This window comes from Chenopodium album, chromosome 26 (genome assembly GCF_948465745.1).
Source record: "Chenopodium album chromosome 26, dcCheAlbu1.1, whole genome shotgun sequence".
Classification (NCBI taxonomy): domain Eukaryota; kingdom Viridiplantae; phylum Streptophyta; class Magnoliopsida; order Caryophyllales; family Amaranthaceae; genus Chenopodium; species Chenopodium album.
The window spans coordinates 10978887-10998105 of record NC_137859.1 but is presented as its reverse complement, the minus strand read 5'-3'; the positions used below and the strand labels follow the sequence as shown (position 1 = coordinate 10998105).

General features: G+C 32.7%; 2 protein-coding genes across 2 annotated transcripts; one reads left to right on the top strand and one right to left on the bottom strand.

Moving 5' to 3' along the window:
- Window positions 1-1694: 1694 nt before the first annotated feature.
- On the bottom strand, window positions 1695-8813 carry LOC145616303 (phenylacetaldehyde synthase-like). The gene is made up of 14 exons (XM_081671003.1): window positions 8716-8813; window positions 8333-8456; window positions 5299-5371; window positions 4969-5199; window positions 4633-4796; window positions 3971-4111; window positions 3812-3871; window positions 3501-3665; window positions 3326-3382; window positions 3125-3189; window positions 2818-2941; window positions 2459-2596; window positions 2166-2313; window positions 1695-2052 (listed from the first exon to the last, which is right to left on the bottom strand). Coding segments are annotated over exons 1-14 (1503 nt in total). The 5' UTR covers window positions 8718-8813; the 3' UTR covers window positions 1695-2041.
- Window positions 8814-14039: 5226 nt separating this feature from the next.
- LOC145617915 (protein DETOXIFICATION 19-like) lies at window positions 14040-18783 on the top strand. Its single transcript, XM_081672684.1, has 7 exons — window positions 14040-15216; window positions 16200-16744; window positions 16828-16914; window positions 17006-17062; window positions 17179-17417; window positions 17547-17665; window positions 18458-18783. The coding sequence occupies exons 1-7, from the start codon at window positions 14947-14949 to the stop codon at window positions 18584-18586; spliced, it is 1446 nt and encodes a 481-aa protein (XP_081528810.1). The 5' UTR covers window positions 14040-14946; the 3' UTR covers window positions 18587-18783.
- Window positions 18784-19219: the final 436 nt, after the last annotated feature.

Sequence of the window (19219 nt, the reverse complement as noted above, 5' to 3'; positions counted from 1 at the left end):
CAATCAGCGGTTACTTGAGGGTTTATTCAGGGGTTACTTGAAGAATTACTTAGTCCGAGTTTTGTTGATCAGGGGTTACTTAAGATAGAGGAGGAGAGGAAGGGGTGAAGGAGAGAATGGGAAAAGGAGGTAGAGAAACAAGGGCCAAAATAGAGAGAATCATCGAGAGAGAAAAAGGGAGCTAGGAAAGAGAAGGGTTTGAAGAGAGAGACATAGAGGGCTAAGAAATAAGGTAGAACAAAAGATAGAGATACCAGTTCAAAAGAGATAAGGGGTAGGCTAGAAGGGATAAAGGTCGGGTGAAAAAAAAGTTAGAAAAAATGGGAGAGATAGAAATATGGGATATGAAGGAAAGAAGATGAGATAGAGAGAGGAAGAGAAAGAGAAAAATTGGAGCATCGACCATACAAAAAACACAATTTAACCCAAATCTATATGCTCAATGATCAGATCCGGCTAAAACAATTCATAAATTGCAAATATAAATTTATCAATTTAAACATGTATAAAATTTACAAACAAATAGTAGATATGAAGTACAAATGTATCAATTTAAATATGTATATTATCAATTTGAACATGTATAAAATTTTAAGATAAGCTAGGCGAGGCCTAATTCAACTTACAAATCAATATCTTAATAGATGGACCATAAAATCATCTTTTGTTAATTTGGTACAACAAAAACCAATCCATTCCCATAAAAAAGAACGGCCCATAATTAAAATTCATGTTACGACATTACTAATCCATAATAACAATAACATTGTATTTAATTTGTTGATGCAACAAATATTATGTCAAAATACAACAAATTAATTACATATTTACCTTATGAGCTATGCAAATTTATTCCGATTCGCCAAATGGAGCGCGCGCATCGCGCGCGTGGGGGTCGTTAACTAGTGTATATAGAAAAAGTTTTATAATATATACTTCTTATAAGTTGTGCAATCTATATATAAATCAAGACTTCTATTTAAGTTGGAATTATCGATCTCTTACTAACTAATTCACAGACGTAGCAACTAAACTGATGTTTTTTTTTTTTTCTTTAACAAATGAACAACATTTAGTAGAGAAATATTATGATCCATCTTGGAAAGAGTCAAAAACTTCGTACTCCCTTTATGTTGCATTAATTTACAACTTTAATGATGAGATGGTATATAATTAGATAGAATACACTATAATAAATCACCTCTGACGTGTGCCAACTCATGAGGCTTGTCATATAGTATGGTGTTGAATTATCAAAAGATCAAAAGTGGCTTCTTTCAATAGGGAGTCAAGGGTTTTTAAAAAACCCTATCCAGATTTCGACTTGTATAGTTGTATGTATACAATAATTAAGTATGACCTAACTTTAAAATAGACTCGACTTAATCGAACCTAATTCAGATACACAATTTAACACCTTAGTAGTGTAGGGTACGTAGATGCACTTCAATTATCTACGTACCGAAAATATGTGGATTAAGGTCATGTTCTATACAAAGAACTCCACGTATAGGAGTAGAGAGAAGGGTAAAGGAATCCCTACCCACAAACACCCATATTTGGTAGGATTTGAACCCCAAACCTTTAGAATATCATGTAAGAAATAGTGAATTAACACTTTGTTGGTCATATTACTCATATATAGCTTTCAATTGAATTATAATTTTTGAATGTTTGTCCCACATGGTACTAGTAGGAAGAAGAGCTTTTCAACATCTACATGAATTGGATTGGGCCCTTTAAATGGACTTGCTTGAGTGTGTGCTAGCATTTTGGGGTTGTAGTAGTGATGCTTGCTTGTATGTTTTTGCCAGAAAAATAAATAAATAAATGTATACAACTTGAAAGTTGAAAAGCATCAGTCTGATAGGGATACAATTAGTTATCCTAAATAGCTATTACCAAAATAAAGTGTAACCATCAATCTTTGAAAATTTGGGTATAATTGAGAAACAGGTACAACTTGAAAGGCTTTAAGTAGGATCACTAGAACGAACTCCCATGGCGCATATGCTGCCTCTAGTCCAACGTAGAACTCGTGCTAGGCAGAGCCTGTACAGGGGGAAGCAACAGCTCAAAGGATCAGCTAGAGAAACAAGTGCTATGACTTTGAACATATAAAAAAAAAATAATGGAACACATCAGAGTAATAACTAATGGCATACCATTTGAATAAATTTGAGTGCCATTTTTATATGGCTTCAACAAGGCTGTGGCCTTTTCTTGCAAGATCTCCCATGCTACATCGATATGCCTCTCTTCCGTAAGTGGAGCTCCCACAGCAAAGCGTAATACATACTTGCCTGACAGAACCTAAATGTTTGAAGAGCAGTAGAGTTAGGAGCTTCACCAATGCTACCATTACATCTAGCTAATTATGCAACTTAGAGTGGGTGAAATAAGAGTCCTAAATAATCTTAACAAGATATTTGTAAAATAAAGTATGGCATATACATACTGTATGAGAAATGAACATCTTTCCAGTAGAGTTGACGGCTTCCAAGAGCTCACGATTGAGCTTATCACATTGGTTTTCATCTTTGGCAGGAGGCAGCAACCGGAAACACAGTAATGCAAACTTCCTAGGAGTAATCACCTGCCCATCCGAGTTTTTTAAGTTGTTATGTTGGAAAACATATGCTGTAAACATGCTCAGTAGATAATTTAGCACAAACTTGAAAATTTGATGCTAAACTATGCTCAGTGATTAAAACTTTGAACAGAAAAAAGAAGGTACAAAATCAATAATGTAACAAAAGGATTTGTAGTTGATAAAAAACAGTTAAAGAAAAGGAGCAACTTGGTGTAACAGATTACCTCAAATCTCAAATCTTGACGAACAAGCTCTTCAAACCGTTTTGCCAATACTATATGGTTTCTAATATATGATTGCAGACCCTCTTGGCCATATAACCGCATTACCATCCAAAGTTTTAAGGATCTGCAGAAAATTAATCATTACTGTAGTGAAGCCAAATGAATTAATCAATTGAATCGCCTAGCAGTAAATAATGATGCCAGAGTCTCATCATGGGTGTATGTACACTCTATTACCAAGTATATATACATATCTCATACAATAAGTTACAACAGATAAGCCTCATAGTTAATGTTTGAGGCTAACCTGAATCGACGACCAAGAGGAATTTGCCAATCTTTGTAATCTACAACTGTATTTGCTTCTGAAGCCTGGTATTCAAATAGTGCTTGTCAGAATTAGAAAATCATATGTACATCAGCTGAACGCTAGCTATATGCAATACACTATGAACACTAACGCTATGCCAAGTGACAATCCTCATAATTCTGCAACACATGAACTTACTTTGTTTCTCAAATACTCTGGATACGTGGACAAGGATTCAATCAGAGCGCTCCTGTCCTGTAAACATGAAACACTGTAAGACCCAAAGTGTGTGCTGAGAAGATATATACAGTGAAAAATCTTAATGAGTTGAGCAGATATATATGCAAAATACTCCGTATATGAAGCGACTTACCCTAATCCAAAGAGCTGAGCAATCAAAATTTGTAAGGAGCCATTTATGTGCATTCATGCAAAATGAGTCAGCTTCTTCAACACCATCAAGATAGTGGCGAAATTCAGGACATATACAGGCACTTCCAGCGTATGCACCATCAATATGAAACCAAATTCCACTACTCTGTCGACATTTTAAACAAGAATATCTTCTTAAGACACTATGATTAGAACAAGCCTAGTAAATAATTTTATTATAAACTCCTTTATCCATTCATAAAACCCGAGAATCATTAGTTAGTCATTTCAGTATTTTTGCTGATTACATACATTAGCAATCTTTCCTAGAGCAAGCAATGGATCAACTGCAGTTGACGAGGTTGTCCCAATCTATGAACAATCACAATGCTTATTAGTCTTGTGACCAGAAGAAAAATCAGGATATATGGGGTATCAGAGTAATAAGGATTGTTATAATGTTATTCTTACAGTAGCACATAAGAAAAGAGGTATGAGACCAGAAGCAACATCCTGTGATACCGCTTCAGAAAGTACTTCAGGAGAAAGAGCATATTCACTTGATGAATCCGTCTTCAAAATTTTAATGTTTTCAGGATATATTCCTGCAATCTTATACCAGGCAGCAAAGGCAGAACATCAAAATCAAGAATGAAACAAGTGATACATTGAAAATATTTAGTTATATGTTTTGCTAGTGATTACATTTAGTTATATTGTCAACTTTCTTCTTCACCTACTCGAACTTAGGTACTTGTGTTACATTAGGCAAGACTTGTGTATTTCATGTAAAGGATCCAAGTAACATAGCTATGTATTCAACTCTTCTTTAAACATGATCTTATGTTATCATATCGTAATTGCAACATTGACCCTTGAGATCCCGAAAGACAAAATGCAAAATGTAATGGCAATTCAAAGCATTCTTGTTACTAAATAAGATTTGTTTCACAAGTTCTAATAATTAATCTCATTCTAATAGGTTCATCTTTTCACCTACTTCCTCTGTTTTTCATTCTCGAAGCAGTAATATATTCACTGATCACATGTAGAACCAATTCGAAACCCTGAGCACATGACTTCAGACTAAATGACAGAAAGATGAGGATAAGAAAGAGTCAGTTACCAAATACCTGACAACCTTTCTGTACAGAAGCATGAGTTTGATCAGCAGTATAAACAACTAGTTTCCCCAAAGAATCTTTTCCTACTTTTTTTAACATCCGATCACGAGCAGCCACTAACGCAACCAGAACTGCTTCACTGGCAGTCCCCTGTATGACACCACCGCCTTTTCCTGCAATATCATCGGAAGCATCAGTTTACAATGCACCCCACTTTCATGTACAAAATTGATGTCACGTTCTTTAGATGGCCGTGTCTGACACTTGAACACGTATCTGAGTCCAACACTTATAGACGTGAATCAGTTACATAGCATGTAACAGCACTGCATCAGTCAGACTCACCTGTAGAAAGGAAGGCATCAGGTAGCTTAAGCAATTTAGCAAGCCAATCCAGAACAATTACTTCAAGTTCTGTTGCTGCAGGACAGGTAACCCAGCTAAATCCAACAATGTTGACACCAGCACTAAGCATTTCCCCCAGGAATCCGGCGATACTGCTGTTAGAAGGGAAGTACGCGAAATAGCCAGGGCTTTGCCAATGTGTTACCCCTTGAAAAATCTTTGATTTAATGTCTGCAGGATCAATATAATTCAGAATTCACATTGATACAGTCCATTATTATCTGCAAAACATAAGACAGTTTAAATTTGAAGCTGAAATAATGGCCTAACCATTGAGAACATCTTGTAAGGATTCCGGTTGAACAGGTGGAGAGTCCGGTACAAGCTCACGAAGATACCCTGGCTGCATTACACATGAACTCATTAGTCTTGCTGAATCATGCGAGCTCACAATTTTCTACTACATGATACGAGGACTAAAATGAAGACGAAGATTAACAGATATCACCACCATTATAAGACCAATGCAAATTGGCTTAAAGATTTCTCGTTTCGTTCATATTACCTATAAGTATTACTTAGAAAAAATGCACTACAATTTGTTTGTTTTATATACATCTTCATTAGTACTTGTTAGTTTTACACATCAATGCAAAAACACCAATGACTAACACCTAAAAATGTAACCTTATTGATGTCCTTGAATATAGTTGATAAAAACTTAGGGAGTATCATTTTACTATTGTTTTAATTCGAAATAGACAATCTTGAAATCCACTATAGATTTCAACTTTCAGGAACAAGAGACTAGAACAGTTAAAATTTTAATATCAAATATGTTACATTTTGCTCATGACATGTGACTGACCTTGCCATGAACTCATAGGTAAGATAAGATAGTACATTAATTTTACGTTCATATGATTACATACTAGTTATGCTAAAACCACAAAAAAAAAAAAAAAAAAATCGAACAATAATGCACATAAGGCCATGCTGCACTTACTTTAGATACATCCGGATATATGATAAAAGTTTTACAAAGTATAAGGAATTTGAAAAATGCTACATCACCAATAGTGGTACTTAAGTACTCACTAAGTAGTGGAATTGTGGGGACTAGGGAGTAGAAGTTTCAGTGAAGCCGTAACCAAGCCACTTAAACTGAATAAAGCTTTAACGTGACAATTCTTTATTTTTAATAACAAACAGATACAATACTTTATAAAGGAAAAATAATGTTGCAATTAATTAGAAATGAAAGGGAGTCATAACTCATGACTTGAAAATTAATCAGATACAATACATTTTTTTTTTTTTTTTTTTTTTTTTTTTTTTTTTTTTTTTTTGCAACAATATTTTATTTGAATAGAGCCCATTGTCGTGTTAGCGCAGCCCAACTATCTAAGTTGTAGTGCCCCCTCTCCCTATCCAAACTTCGTACAATAATTCATACCCACGATAAAATGTGGGACCACTGCCCACCTGAGCTCTACCACTTCGTACAATTATGGAATTCTTAGTTTATCTTGCACAGTATAAATTTCTAAAAACCAGTCAAATTTTACAATTATTAGCTGAGTAAATAAAAGTAAAATGATTTTAAATATTCTTCATTAATCCTTTTTTAATTGTAAAATATGAAGTTTTATGTTTGTTGATGCACACATCTTATACCATTGATATATAATTCTTTGTTAAGAAAAATATGAAAAAGTTGATATATTTTAAAAGTTTATATTGAGACGAATCCTACATGAACATGACTATATATTTAATAATGTACATATTACAAAGGACGGTTACAAGATTGTGTATTAATAATGTAAGGGTCTGTTCATATTTACTGAATTGAGCTGAGCTGAACTGAACTGAACTGAACTGATTGGAACTGAACTGAACTGAACTGATTGGAACTGAACTGAACTGAACTGAATTGAGCTGAAATGAATATTTTATGTGAGAGAGAAATTAAGAGCTGAACTGAACTGAACTGATTGGAACTGAACTGAACTGAACTGATTGGAGCTGAACTGAACTGAAATTAAGTAAATGTGAACAGGCCCTACATGTCCAAATGTTGCGATTACAAGAATGGAGAATTTAAATGTCATAAAAGCATAATATTAGAAGACAATTCAACGGATTATGTAGCATTTACATCATCAATCTAACTAAATTTAGGAGGTCATTTATTACTCACCAATCACTTGAAATGCAACATGTCAAGTAGATCAAGTTTTAAACAAAATTGGCATTCTCTATCTATCTTAATGCTCCACCTTCCAACAACTTCATCCCAAAATATGTGACATTTCCCCTTTGGTGGCAAAACTTACATATCACAACTTATTACACCAAAAAAAAAAAGGGAATATGAAGGAAATTATGAACATTGTTCTAAAAACGTTACTTTCATAAATTATATTATACAAGTACATTCTATCTAATACTATGTATATAGAATGAATTATATTATCCATGATCAAACAACAAAGGAAGATCTTTTTCACCATTAAGTTTTCCCCTTTTCACAATTATGTTTACTTATGAAAATTAATTTTTATTATTTTCAATAATAAAATACGGAGTCTAAATGTCCACATAGAGTAAGGAAAATAATCAAAGTGCAAATCTTTATCCACCATTAAATTTCCCCTTTTCACAGTTATGTTTACTTATGATTTTTTTTTTTTTTTTTTTTAAAATTATTTTCAATAATAAAAAACGGAGTCTAAATATCCACATAGAGCAAGGAAAATAATCAAAGTGCAAATTTTTATCCACCGAACCACCTATCCCTTTTTTTTTTTTTTAGAAATCTATAAACTTTTACTTAATCACCCTTCAAAAGAATCATTAATTAGCCTTTATTTATTTATAATAATTTAACAACGCTTCAATATTATAAACATGTATCCCATAGACAAAATGAGGATACTACCTATAAAAAAAAAAAAAAAAAAAAAAAAAAAAAAAAAAAAAAAAAAAAAAAAAAAATAATAATAATAATAATAATAATAATAATAATAATAATAAATGAAGGAATAAATTTGTAACTTGGAAGTTTACTGATTTATTGTTGCATGTATATAAAACCTATTTTCACTTTATTTATTTTATTTTATTTATTTTATTTTATTTATTTTCAATTATAAAAACACTTTCAATGTGAAGTCTAACTACTCCACTCACTCTTCCCCTCAAAAAAAAAAAAAAAAAAATAAAAAAAAAATAAAATAAAAAAAACAGATGAAGGCTTAATTAATTTGTGTATCCTTACCTTAAAAAAAGCAATTTAAAAAATTCATGTCCCCATTAATTAAATACATATGTGACAATGACCGAAGAGGAAGAAATGAACCTGAACTTGGCTAAGCACGGGAAAGTTTTCAATGGTCTTGTAGTAATCAGCTACAAAATCCACCATTTGATGTCCATATTCTCTCAATTGCTCTGCATCCATGGCCTTCAACTTTTCTCCCTCCCTATTATTTATTTTCGTATCCATCACCAAAATCGCGCAATCAACAAAACCATATATGTCGTATTACACATTAGTATACTAGTATTTCCGTAGATTAGATCAATGGCAAGAGATGATCAATGATATTCTTTACAAATATTACAAAAAGGTTATGCAAGATATAAGCATTGTAACGATTAATACTAGCTACCTCCGTTCTTTTTTGATTGACAGGTCGGATTTTAACAAAATATGTATAGGAAGGAAAAATAGGGACTTACATTTTAATTTGGTGGTGGACGCCTGGTCTTTTTACTTGTGATGGAATCGAAATTGATTGTGAGCGTTCTGACGCAGGAATACACTCACACCCTTGACACTTTATATAGCAAGATTTTTTTATTTTTTTTTATTTTAATTATTTTTTAAAATTCTTTTTATACAGTATTTATTTTTATGAAAACGATTAAATAGCAACTTAACATCCAAAGTACCAACTAATCCGTTACATGGTGTAACCAAGTCAACATGAATAAATAGTATGGAGTAATTATAATTATAATTGACATCCTTTGTAGCATATTTTTATAAGATCAAATACTTCTTTGATCCTCATCAAATGATCGCGAAAATTGAATAATACTTCGTACTCCATAGTTGTTTTTTTTGAAAGGATAATTATGTATTATGAAATACATGAAATTAATTACACGGTATCAATAATATTATAACTTGGGAGAATGAACTACTGAAGATACAAAAAATGAGAAAGTGGGAAAAGGAAAAAGAGAGAAGAAAAATAAAAGGTCTCCAGTTGCTCGTGGGAAAAGAAGATTAAAAAGTGAGAAATAAAAGGCAAAAAATTACCAGTACTCCGTATTTGTGATTTGTGAATTACAAATTCTTAAATGGACCTGGTTCACACTAATTTATTGTGGACCATTAACATTAGAGAAACTATGGTTGTTTTATTAATATAAAAAAGTCACTATGTTGAAAATAAAAGACATTTTGGTAATATATAGGCTATAAGAGGTTAATTTTTTTAATGAAATATTTTATAAGGTCTTTATAAATAATAAAGGTCACTATGTTAAAATTAGGGTCATAACGTCGTACTTCAAATTCACAATAGTATTAAAGGTTATACAACTTTTAATAAAGCTTACTATGTTAAAAATAAGGTTACTATGTTAAAAATAAGGGTTACTATGTTCAATATAATATCAGTTGCGTGTGTATAAACCTCGAGTCCACAATAATATTATTGTGGACCAGGTCCACGCAAGTATTTCTGTTTGTGAAGATATATAATTACTCTGTATGAAATTGTCGTTAATGACATGAGAAACAAAATTATGCGTATAATTTACTAACTCTGTTTTTTTTAATTATTTGTAATAAAAGGATATAAATTATTTGTAAGAGATATAATATTTCTTTATTGTAAATAATTAAAGACAGAGATAGTTTTTGCGTGTTTGATGAAGCACATAGGTGCGGTGCAGTCTAATTCAAAAAAAAAAAAAAATGACCGTGCACTCGAGCAGTGTATAAATTGTAGCCCGACTTCTGCCGTTATGTCTCATATCTTTCCATAGATGGATCGAATCGTTGACTTTTCTCATTGACTAATTTTGATATTTGTAAATAACAGGACTAATAGCTATCATGTCATGTCATCCTTAATATAGTATGTGACAATCCTTTAATGTATTTAACTATTTACGTACTCTCTTTGCTCCTTTATATTGTGGCTACTATGACGTACAACTTACAACTAACCATACCATTAATTAACTCCAAAATGGCTTGATCGATTATCTTCTAGTAGTTTGGATGAGTCATTAGGACTTAGAAGACATTTCAAATGCCTAATGGTGAGCCGCAAAGAATATATCTCATTTTTCTTCTTAAATCTCAATCAGTCTCTATGTTATAAGGGTTAATTATTTCGTGAATGTTATAGGGGTTAATTATTTCATGAGTGTTATAGGGATTAATCGGTCAGTGTTACAGGGATTACTCGATCAATGTTAGAGTTATTATTTTGTTCTTTTACAAGCGGCCGGAGTATTATTGAAAATTAGTCTAATTAATAACTCTAACATTGATCTTGGATTGTATCTAATTAGTTGAAAATTAATAAAGCAAAGTATGTAACACTGATACAAGTCTAATTAATAACTCTAACAATGATCTATGTAACACTGATACAACAGGGATTACTCGATCAATGTTAGAGTCATTGTTGAAAATTAGTAAAATTGAAAGAAAGGAAAAAAAAAATGTTAATACGGAGTATTATTGTTTGAATCTTGGATAATATTATTAATAATTACTTAATTATTTGTTCATTTTTTAAAAATGAATACTTCATATGTGTCTCAAATTATATAGATACTTTATCTACAATTTTTTGTATGCGACTTGATGTACCGTGCGGCAGGGTTACTCGTGTTTCTCAGCTAAGGGTTACTCGACTTGTCGAGGTTACTCGAGTTTCTCGGTCAGGGGTTACTCAAGTTGCCAGAATTACTTGAGTTTCTCGGTCAAGGTTACTCGAGTTTCTCGATCAGGGGTTACTCAAGTTGCCAGAATTACTTGAGTTTCTCGGTCAAGGTTACTCGAGTAGTTGTCGGGATTACTCAAGTCACTCGGTCAAGTAACCCCTAACTGAACCCTTTAGTAACCACTGACTCAACTCCTTAAATAACCCCCGATCTCGAATAACCCCTGACTGAACTCCTTAAATAACTCTTGACTGGGTAAGTCAAGTAACTCTCGACCAAGTAAATCCAGTAACCCCTAATCGAGTAACTCGAGTAACCCTTGACCGAGTAAACTCAAGTTACTCGAGTAACTCTTAATCAAGTAACCCATAACCGAGTAATTAGAATAACCCTTGACTAAGTAACTCGAGTGAAACACCTATATTATTTTGGCTGGGGTTAATCATACCCTTGATTTTTTAAGATTTTTTGTTTATTTTGGCGTCACACCATTAGAAATGGCAGTGTTTTGAGATTATTATCATGTTGTTCGAGTATAGGGGCGGGTCAGTGGAAGTTAATGAGGCAGAGAAGAGCTGAGAGAATGCTTGTGTCAGAGAGAGGTGGGTCTTCTCTTTTTGGCTTCGCTCCTCCATTGTCAAAGCTCAAAGTGTTATATGTCTTTATCTTTATTTAATTTGGCTCCTTTCCTTCATTGTTAAAGGATAGGAGAAGGTGGGTCTAGCTTCTCTTTAGATCATTTACAAACGTTATTTGACGAAGTGATGATGACATGTAAGTCCACGTCATCCCAAAGGAAGCTGTAATAATTTAACAAAATTTGCTCAAAATCATTTTAACGTTTTGACAGTGAAAATGACTTCGATTATTCCTATGATACATCTTTAAATTATGCTCTTTTAAAAAGTGTTAGTATAATCCATTCACCATGAGCTAAAATGGTCAGCAAAATACTCCACTATGATAACGACCACGTTGTGTGAAACGGCGTATAGTATAAAAAATCATAAAGTAAAAGAAGAGTAGATACGGATTTAGTTCTTGGATACTAATTATTTGTCCCATATAACCATATTCCAAATTTGGCTTGGGCAAATAAAATATCTATAACTCTCTAAGTATTTTTTTTTTTTTTTTTTTTTTTTTTTTTTTTTTTTTTGTGAAAATTCAACCGTACAATACAAACAACAATAAGGGCGTGTTCGGCGCTAGTTTTTCAGTAGCTTTTAGTGGTTTGGTTTGACCAAGTCAAACCACTACTTAACAAAAAATTTGAGTGTTTGGCAAAGTAGTGGTTAGGGTATCTTTTAGTGGTGGAGGTAGCTTTTATGAAAAGTTAGAAAGATTAGCTTTTGGAATTAGAGGTAGCTTTTGAGGTAGCTGTTGAAAATTTAATCTATAATTTTAAAAATAAAATATTGATTTTTATACATAACAGCTAGTCAACCGCTACTTTACCAAACAGTCATATCTAAATATCTTCACAGCTAACAACTTGTTGACAGCTAACAACTACTTAGCTAACAGCTGCCTCTAAAGCTACAGTTACCTTCACAGCTATATTTTACCGAACACGCCCTAAATATAATGAAGAGTGGATTTTTTTCCCCCCTAAACGTAACCTCTCCAATAGTTCAATACTACCTCCATTTCATAAAATCTGTAAGAAACTTGGTTGCACATTCATCAAGACAAAATTTTTTAAGCAAATATTAGTAAAAAAAAAAAAAAAGGAATAAAGCATAAATACGGTCCTTGAACTATTATATAAGGGTAAGTTTTAGTCCCTCTCAACTTTTCCTCTCAACTTTTTATTGGAGAGTTTTAGTCCCTCCCCCAACCTGAAAGGTGTTTTCTAGCCAAAAGTTTAGGACTAAGCTAACTAAAGGGACTATGAGTCAGCAAAATAGTTTAGGGATATTGAGTCATCAATAGTTTAGAGACCATGACTCATTTTTTTTTGTTTTTTTTTTTTTTTTTCAGAATTTTATTTAAAATTCCCAAAACACCCCATTAATAATTTTTTTTAATAAAAAACAAAAACAAAGTTTACTTTATGTTTTGTCAAAATTTTATTTTTCTTCAAAAATATTAAAGATGAAAAATCATATATTCTTACTTTAAAAATAAAAAAACCATGTAATTCAACTCATTTCTTCTCACTGAATTTAATTCAATAAGAAAACCCAGAAAATCTAAAACATTAAGAAAATGAAAAAGAAAAACCCACCCCAACCGCCGGTCTCCAAGTCCTCCCCCGACAGCGAGATACATCCCGACACTCCCTCGTTTGCTGCTGCTCCTGTTATTCCTGCTGCCCCATCCACCACCAAAAACCGCCCTCCACAACCAGCCAAAACCCCAACGAAATTACACAAATTAATCTGATTCGAACCAATCAAACACGGGCAGCAGGAGCAGCAGTGAACGAGGGGACGATTTGAGGGTTTGAAGAGGTTTTCGACTGTTTTCGGGGGGGGGGGTTTCAGCTGTTTTCGACGGTTTTGGAGGGTTATCAGCGGTTTCAAGGTGGTGGCTACGGTGGATTTGGGGGTGGGATTTGGTTTAGGTGGTGATTTCGAGGGTGATTTTAGGTTGGCGGGTTGGTTTTTGGTATTGGAGGGTTCCGTGGCTGGCCGTTTTCGGGGCTTTAGGGTGGCTTTCAGCCGGTTTTTGTGGGGCTAGGGTAAGGAAGAGGGGTTCATGGGTGGGTGGTGGCTCATATGTGGTGGTTTTTTTTTTTTTTTTTTTTTTTTTTTTAAGTTTTTTTCTTTTTATTTTAAAACCAATTATAAGCTGAATTAACAAATTATGTTGTAAAAAAAAGACAAATAATTTAAAGATTCATATTTTAATAAATTTTAAAGAAAAACAAAAAAGAAAAACAAAAAAAAAAGAGTCATGGTCCCTCAACTTTTGCTGACTAGGCTAGGTCCCTAAACTTTTGTCTGGAAAACACCTTTTTAGGTGGGGGAGGGACTAAAACTCTCCAAAAAAGTTGAGAGGGACTAAAACTTACCCTTATAAAATAGTTCAGCTAGGGATCGTATTTATGCTTTACTCTAAAAAAAAAGGGCATGCAACGACGACGACTTTAGAAAAGGAAAATGAGGCTGCGGCGGACTTGCAAGGGTGAGGTGAAAGGGGCGGCGGATTTGCAAGCTAGGGTGAGGTGAAAGGGGCGGCGACTTGATCTGAGTGGTGGTGGTGGTTTCGTGGTTGTGAGAGAAGACAAAATAGTGCTGTTGTTTCTGGTGGTTGAGAGGGAAGAGAGAAAAATTGGTGATGCTGGTGGTGGATGTGGTTGTGAAGGAGGAGAGAGAATGTGAATAAATTAATTTGGATTAAATAGTTAAAATGTCGTTAATTGAAGTTAAGTATAATTTATTAAGGGTTTAACTGTAAATTTTCACAAAATAATTTACTATATTAAGAAAGTTTTTTTTATTGCACATAATGTGTAGCTTCCGTTTTGGGAAAATGTGCATCGTCAAGGATTCTGATCACCACTCATCCTGATAGCAAGGGCAATAAATTTTTTGAGATTTTTTTTTTTTTTTTTTAATTTGTTCTATTAATTGTGATCGGTTATATTGCTATAAATAAATACTAAAGAGATTAAACATGTCACTTTAAGTTTCAATCTATTTTTCTAGTCACCACACACAATCTGGATCTATAAATAATCCACTTTGAATAATAAAACCGGAGATGATGACTTATAACTAACCCTAGTAATAGGCTAGCTACATCAGTTGCTACTAATTAATTTTATTATATCTACTTGTAACAAGCACTTGTGGCAATAATGCAATAGTCATTGTATGACGTACAAGTGGAACATTTGATCATATATACTTTATTCACCTATTAAATAAAAAAAAAAGAAAAAAAAAGAACATTAGGCAATTATTAACCATACTTCACAAAGCCAAAACTAAAACAGTAATAACTAAACCCTAAACTAAAGTTAGAGAGAGCTAGAAACTATTTGTTTACATGAGGAAGAGCAGCAGCAATGGCAACAATGGCACGGCGCCATTGCTGGAGATCGAAAGAGGCGGCAAGAGACAATGGTGGGAGAAGATGATGGACTACAAAGAAGGGAAGGAACAAATATTGTATTCGTTGCCATTGGTGCTAACAAATGTGTGTTACTATCTCATTCCATTGGTTTCGGTTATGTTCGCCGGTCATCTTGGTCAGCTTCAACTTGCTGGTGCTACTCTTGCTAATTCTTGGGCTTATGTTACAGGTTTCGCTTTCATGGTTGGTATTCTCTTATTCCCTTACTTTTTTTTTTTTCCTTTATAGTTGTTACGAAGTATTAATTATAAAAAAGCTAAATTTGACATACTTAGGGTCTGTTCACATGTACTTAATTTCAGTTCAATTCAACTCCAATCAGCTCATTTCAGTTCAGTTTAGTATGATACTTGAAGGTTTAATTCTCAAAATCAAACTTAGTAGCAAATAATTGTGCATTGGAAAAATTAGGAGATGTATATAAAATTTAATGATGTTAATTGATCGACTTTGGTGTTTTTATTTGAAGATTTGAGAAATTGATCAGATACATTTCAATTTTGGACCTTTAGGACAACATTAATTTTAACTCTTTGGAGCAATTTCTTTATTTTAAATTTTTTTCCTAACATCGTTTACATACTAGTAAAAAAGTTCTAATTAGTTAGAATTGGTTTAAGATTATATTTCAGCTGAAGTAATAATTGAGTTTGGATATCTAGGAAGAATGTTTGTCTTCCTAAAAAAAACCAACTAGGAATTAAGAACATCTAAATTATTACTGTATCATGTTATTATTATCACATTGTATAAAATGTGCATGTGCAATTTGTAATCATGTAGGCGGGAACATCCTATCCTATGATTTTTCTTTATCTTAAATTTGTTTGTTTCGTTCTAGCTTGTCTATTTTATGCCTTTAGAATTATACCTACCCCCACTTATAATTATTTGTTTTACGAGTTTACCCATTAAATGCTTATAAAAATCTATACGAGGTATTTCAATTGAGACTTAATTATATGCATCTACTTTATTAAAACTAGTCTAAACTTGTTTTTTTCCTAAACTGAGAGTATGATAACTGTTCTAGCTAGTACCCTCGATAAATTAATGTTTATTTAATTATATGAGAAAATCCGTGATCAATATATAAATTTGCTTAATTTTCTTTGGTTAAAATGTTAATTAATTACTAATTGCGACCATTTTATGAATTATTGTAGCTTGGCTTAAGTGGTGCACTTGAGACACTATGTGGACAAGGTTATGGTGCAAAACTATACAAAATGATGGGAATTTATCTCCAAGCATCATGCATAATAACATTCGTTTTCGCCATAATCATATCAATAATATGGTGGTTTACTGAACCAATTCTAAATTCCTTACAACAAAACCCTGAAATCACAAAACAAGCAGCTATTTTCCTTAAATTTCAAATACCGGGAATTTTCGCATTTGGCATAATTCAAAACATCTTGAGATACCTTCAAACACAATCTATAGTTTGGCCTACTGTTGTTTGTTCCGTTGTACCTTTACTAATGCATTTTGTTATCAACTATTTGTTGGTCTATTACACGACCCTTGGCCTTGGTGGCGCGGCATTGGCTACTTCCATCACATTTTGGATTTCCGTTATTATGTTGCTTCTCTATGTCAATTATAGTAAAGATTGCGAGCATACATGGACCGGCTTTTCTAAGGACTCGATTTGTTATGTTGTTGGCAATTTGAAGTTAGCGTTACCCTCTGCTGCTATGGTTTGGTACGTGGTACATACATACCATTATTGCTTAATTTAATTGACAACTATTTGCTATTGTTCTTATATACGCGATTTCTCATCAGTTTAGAGTATTGGGCATTCGAGATCTTGGTGTTGTTGGCTGGCCTATTTCCAAATTCGGAAATAACAACTTCTCTAATCGCAATGTGGTAAAAATCATCAAACATAGTACACCCTTTTTCTTGATTTTATGTTTACAATAATAATTAATCAAAAGAAATGTCTTTGTATGATTACTAGTGTTAATACAGAAGCAATTGCATTCAATTTTACATACGGCTTAAGTGCAGCAGCAAGGTACTCCCGTTACATGTACTTCGTATATATATATATATATATATTATATAACAGTACATCAATGTTCATTGTTTCTGTAAGTACGTGTTAACATAGTCTTTGATTCTTTGTGGTAGCACGAGGGTATCGAATGAGCTAGGAGCAGGGAGGCCGAGTGTAGCGAAACACGCAATGGGTGTAACATTGAAGCTATCAGTCTTGTTGACTGCTATAATTCTTCTTGCTCTTGGTTTTGGACATGATGCGTGGGCGGGTTTCTTCAGTGACAACACTGTTTTAATGCATTTATTTGCTTCCATGACACCTTTTGTTTGCATTACGATATTTCTTGACTCAATTCAAGGCATTTTATCAGGTATGTACTAAATCATCAATACAAAACTCACATATAATTTGCTTACAAAAAAATTTACATTTACCTTCATCAATTATATGAATTAATGGTTCGTTTTTGATATTGCATTGTGTTTTCGACGATAAATAGCGGTGTGTAGGGGATGTGGTTGGCAACATTTGGTGGTGTACATAAATTTGGGTACATTCTACTTCATTGGCATGCCCATCGCATGCTTACTTGCCTTCAAGTTTGATTTGTATGTCAAGGTAATGTATTCAATTCTCTCATTGTGCACTAAATTATTTGAAATCTCTAATCTATTAACTATTACTAAAACAGAAGATGATGACATAACCATTGTCCACGTGTCACTCTCTTGTTAAAAATTTTCCCGTCTAAATGCAATGATGATGTCATCTCTTTTTATTATTTTTGTTATAGCTATAATATTTAACATTTTTGAAATTTAAATAGTAGAAGCTTCTACATTACAAGTTTACAACTAAAAGCTATCAAATTATTGTAAGAAATTGAAACAAATTTAGCACACTAATAAACGACCTCTTACATTGAACTATGAATTAGACGACGTTGAACATATATTATATCATAATTTTGATGAAAATAAAAAATTTTAAAATTAAAAAGGTATGTAATTCTTATTTATATTCATGTATAATAGTCATTTATATTTAAAATGTACAAATTAATAATAGGTTTTATATAAAACGTGCATTGAACGGGTTCTAACCTAGTAGCTAATAAAGGGCTTGAACAAGGACATATATGTGTATACATTTGTTTATATAAGTGAATGGGTAAATAGCTAACTATATAGAATGAACTTTTTGATTCGTGATCGATGCATGCAAGTATGCAACAACATATTACGATATCTGTACAATATATATATAAAAATAATATAAAAATAAAAATATGAATCATTATTATAGAATGAACTTTTTGATTTGTGATTGATTATTATGAGGTGTGAAATATATTTTTAGAATCATTGAAAACTGAACAAGTTTTTTTTTTTTTTTTTTTTTTTTTTTTAGGGTCTTTGGGTAGGCTTGGTATGTGGGCTGACAGCTCAAAATGGTTCACTTTTTCTTATTACTCGACTTCGGAAATGGACAACAATCGAGCTTTCTCCTAATGTCGAAGATTCAACATTAGTACCTTAATCGGTGTAAATTAATTGAATCAAACCCAACGCATCAAGTAGAAGATGTGAACTTAGTTTTTAGCTCTCAACAATGGCTAGTATGTAGCATGCATTGATGCATACTACGGAGTACGGAGTAATAGTTAACGCACGCATACATATTTTCCTACTGTGATTTTTCTGGACATTGTTTATGCTTAACAGGCTATCTTACATCACTAATCTTAGCAAGTTGAATTTGATTTATGATTTGTCTTTTGCAATTCTCTTTGGTTGAAACAATAATGAAGAAATAGTTTCACGTTCCCTATGACCTGATTTGTTTGCTCCATTCATGAAGAAATAGTTTCATGCTCTCTTTTTAGCAGGTATTCAAAGATTGTTTCATGCTAAAAATGTCACTCTATGTATCTCTCTTTCTTTCTCACTCACTCATACACACACAAAAGCAGTTCGTGATTTGTACAAGCGGGTGTACCATACGCATGGTACATCCGCCTATAAATAAAAGAACATAACTTATAAATTAAAGAACATTACCTAAATCAAAGAACATTGCATATAAATATATTCTTTGAATTTATATAAGGAAATATTGATTTTTACCACCTCCAAAGAACATAACCCTCAAAACCCTAGCCACCACCTAACA

What these genes read in the sequence shown, in the direction of transcription:
- LOC145616303 (XM_081671003.1), bottom strand. An exon ending in CTTACAAGATGTTCTCAATG is followed by an intron (nt 5,200 to 5,298) that starts GTTAGGCCATTA and finishes TTGATCCTGCAG; the next exon opens with ACATTAAATCAAAGATTTTT. An exon ending in TGATGCCTTCCTTTCTACAG is followed by an intron (nt 4,797 to 4,968) that starts GTGAGTCTGACT and finishes ATGATATTGCAG; the next exon opens with GAAAAGGCGGTGGTGTCATA.
- LOC145617915 (XM_081672684.1), top strand. Translation starts at nt 14,947, where the DNA reads ATGAGGAAGAGCAGCAGCAATGGCAACAATGGCACGGCGCCATTGCTG. An exon ending in CCCTCTGCTGCTATGGTTTG is followed by an intron (nt 16,745 to 16,827) that starts GTACGTGGTACA and finishes ATTTCTCATCAG; the next exon opens with TTTAGAGTATTGGGCATTCG. An exon ending in AGTTTGATTTGTATGTCAAG is followed by an intron (nt 17,666 to 18,457) that starts GTAATGTATTCA and finishes TTTTTTTTTTAG; the next exon opens with GGTCTTTGGGTAGGCTTGGT.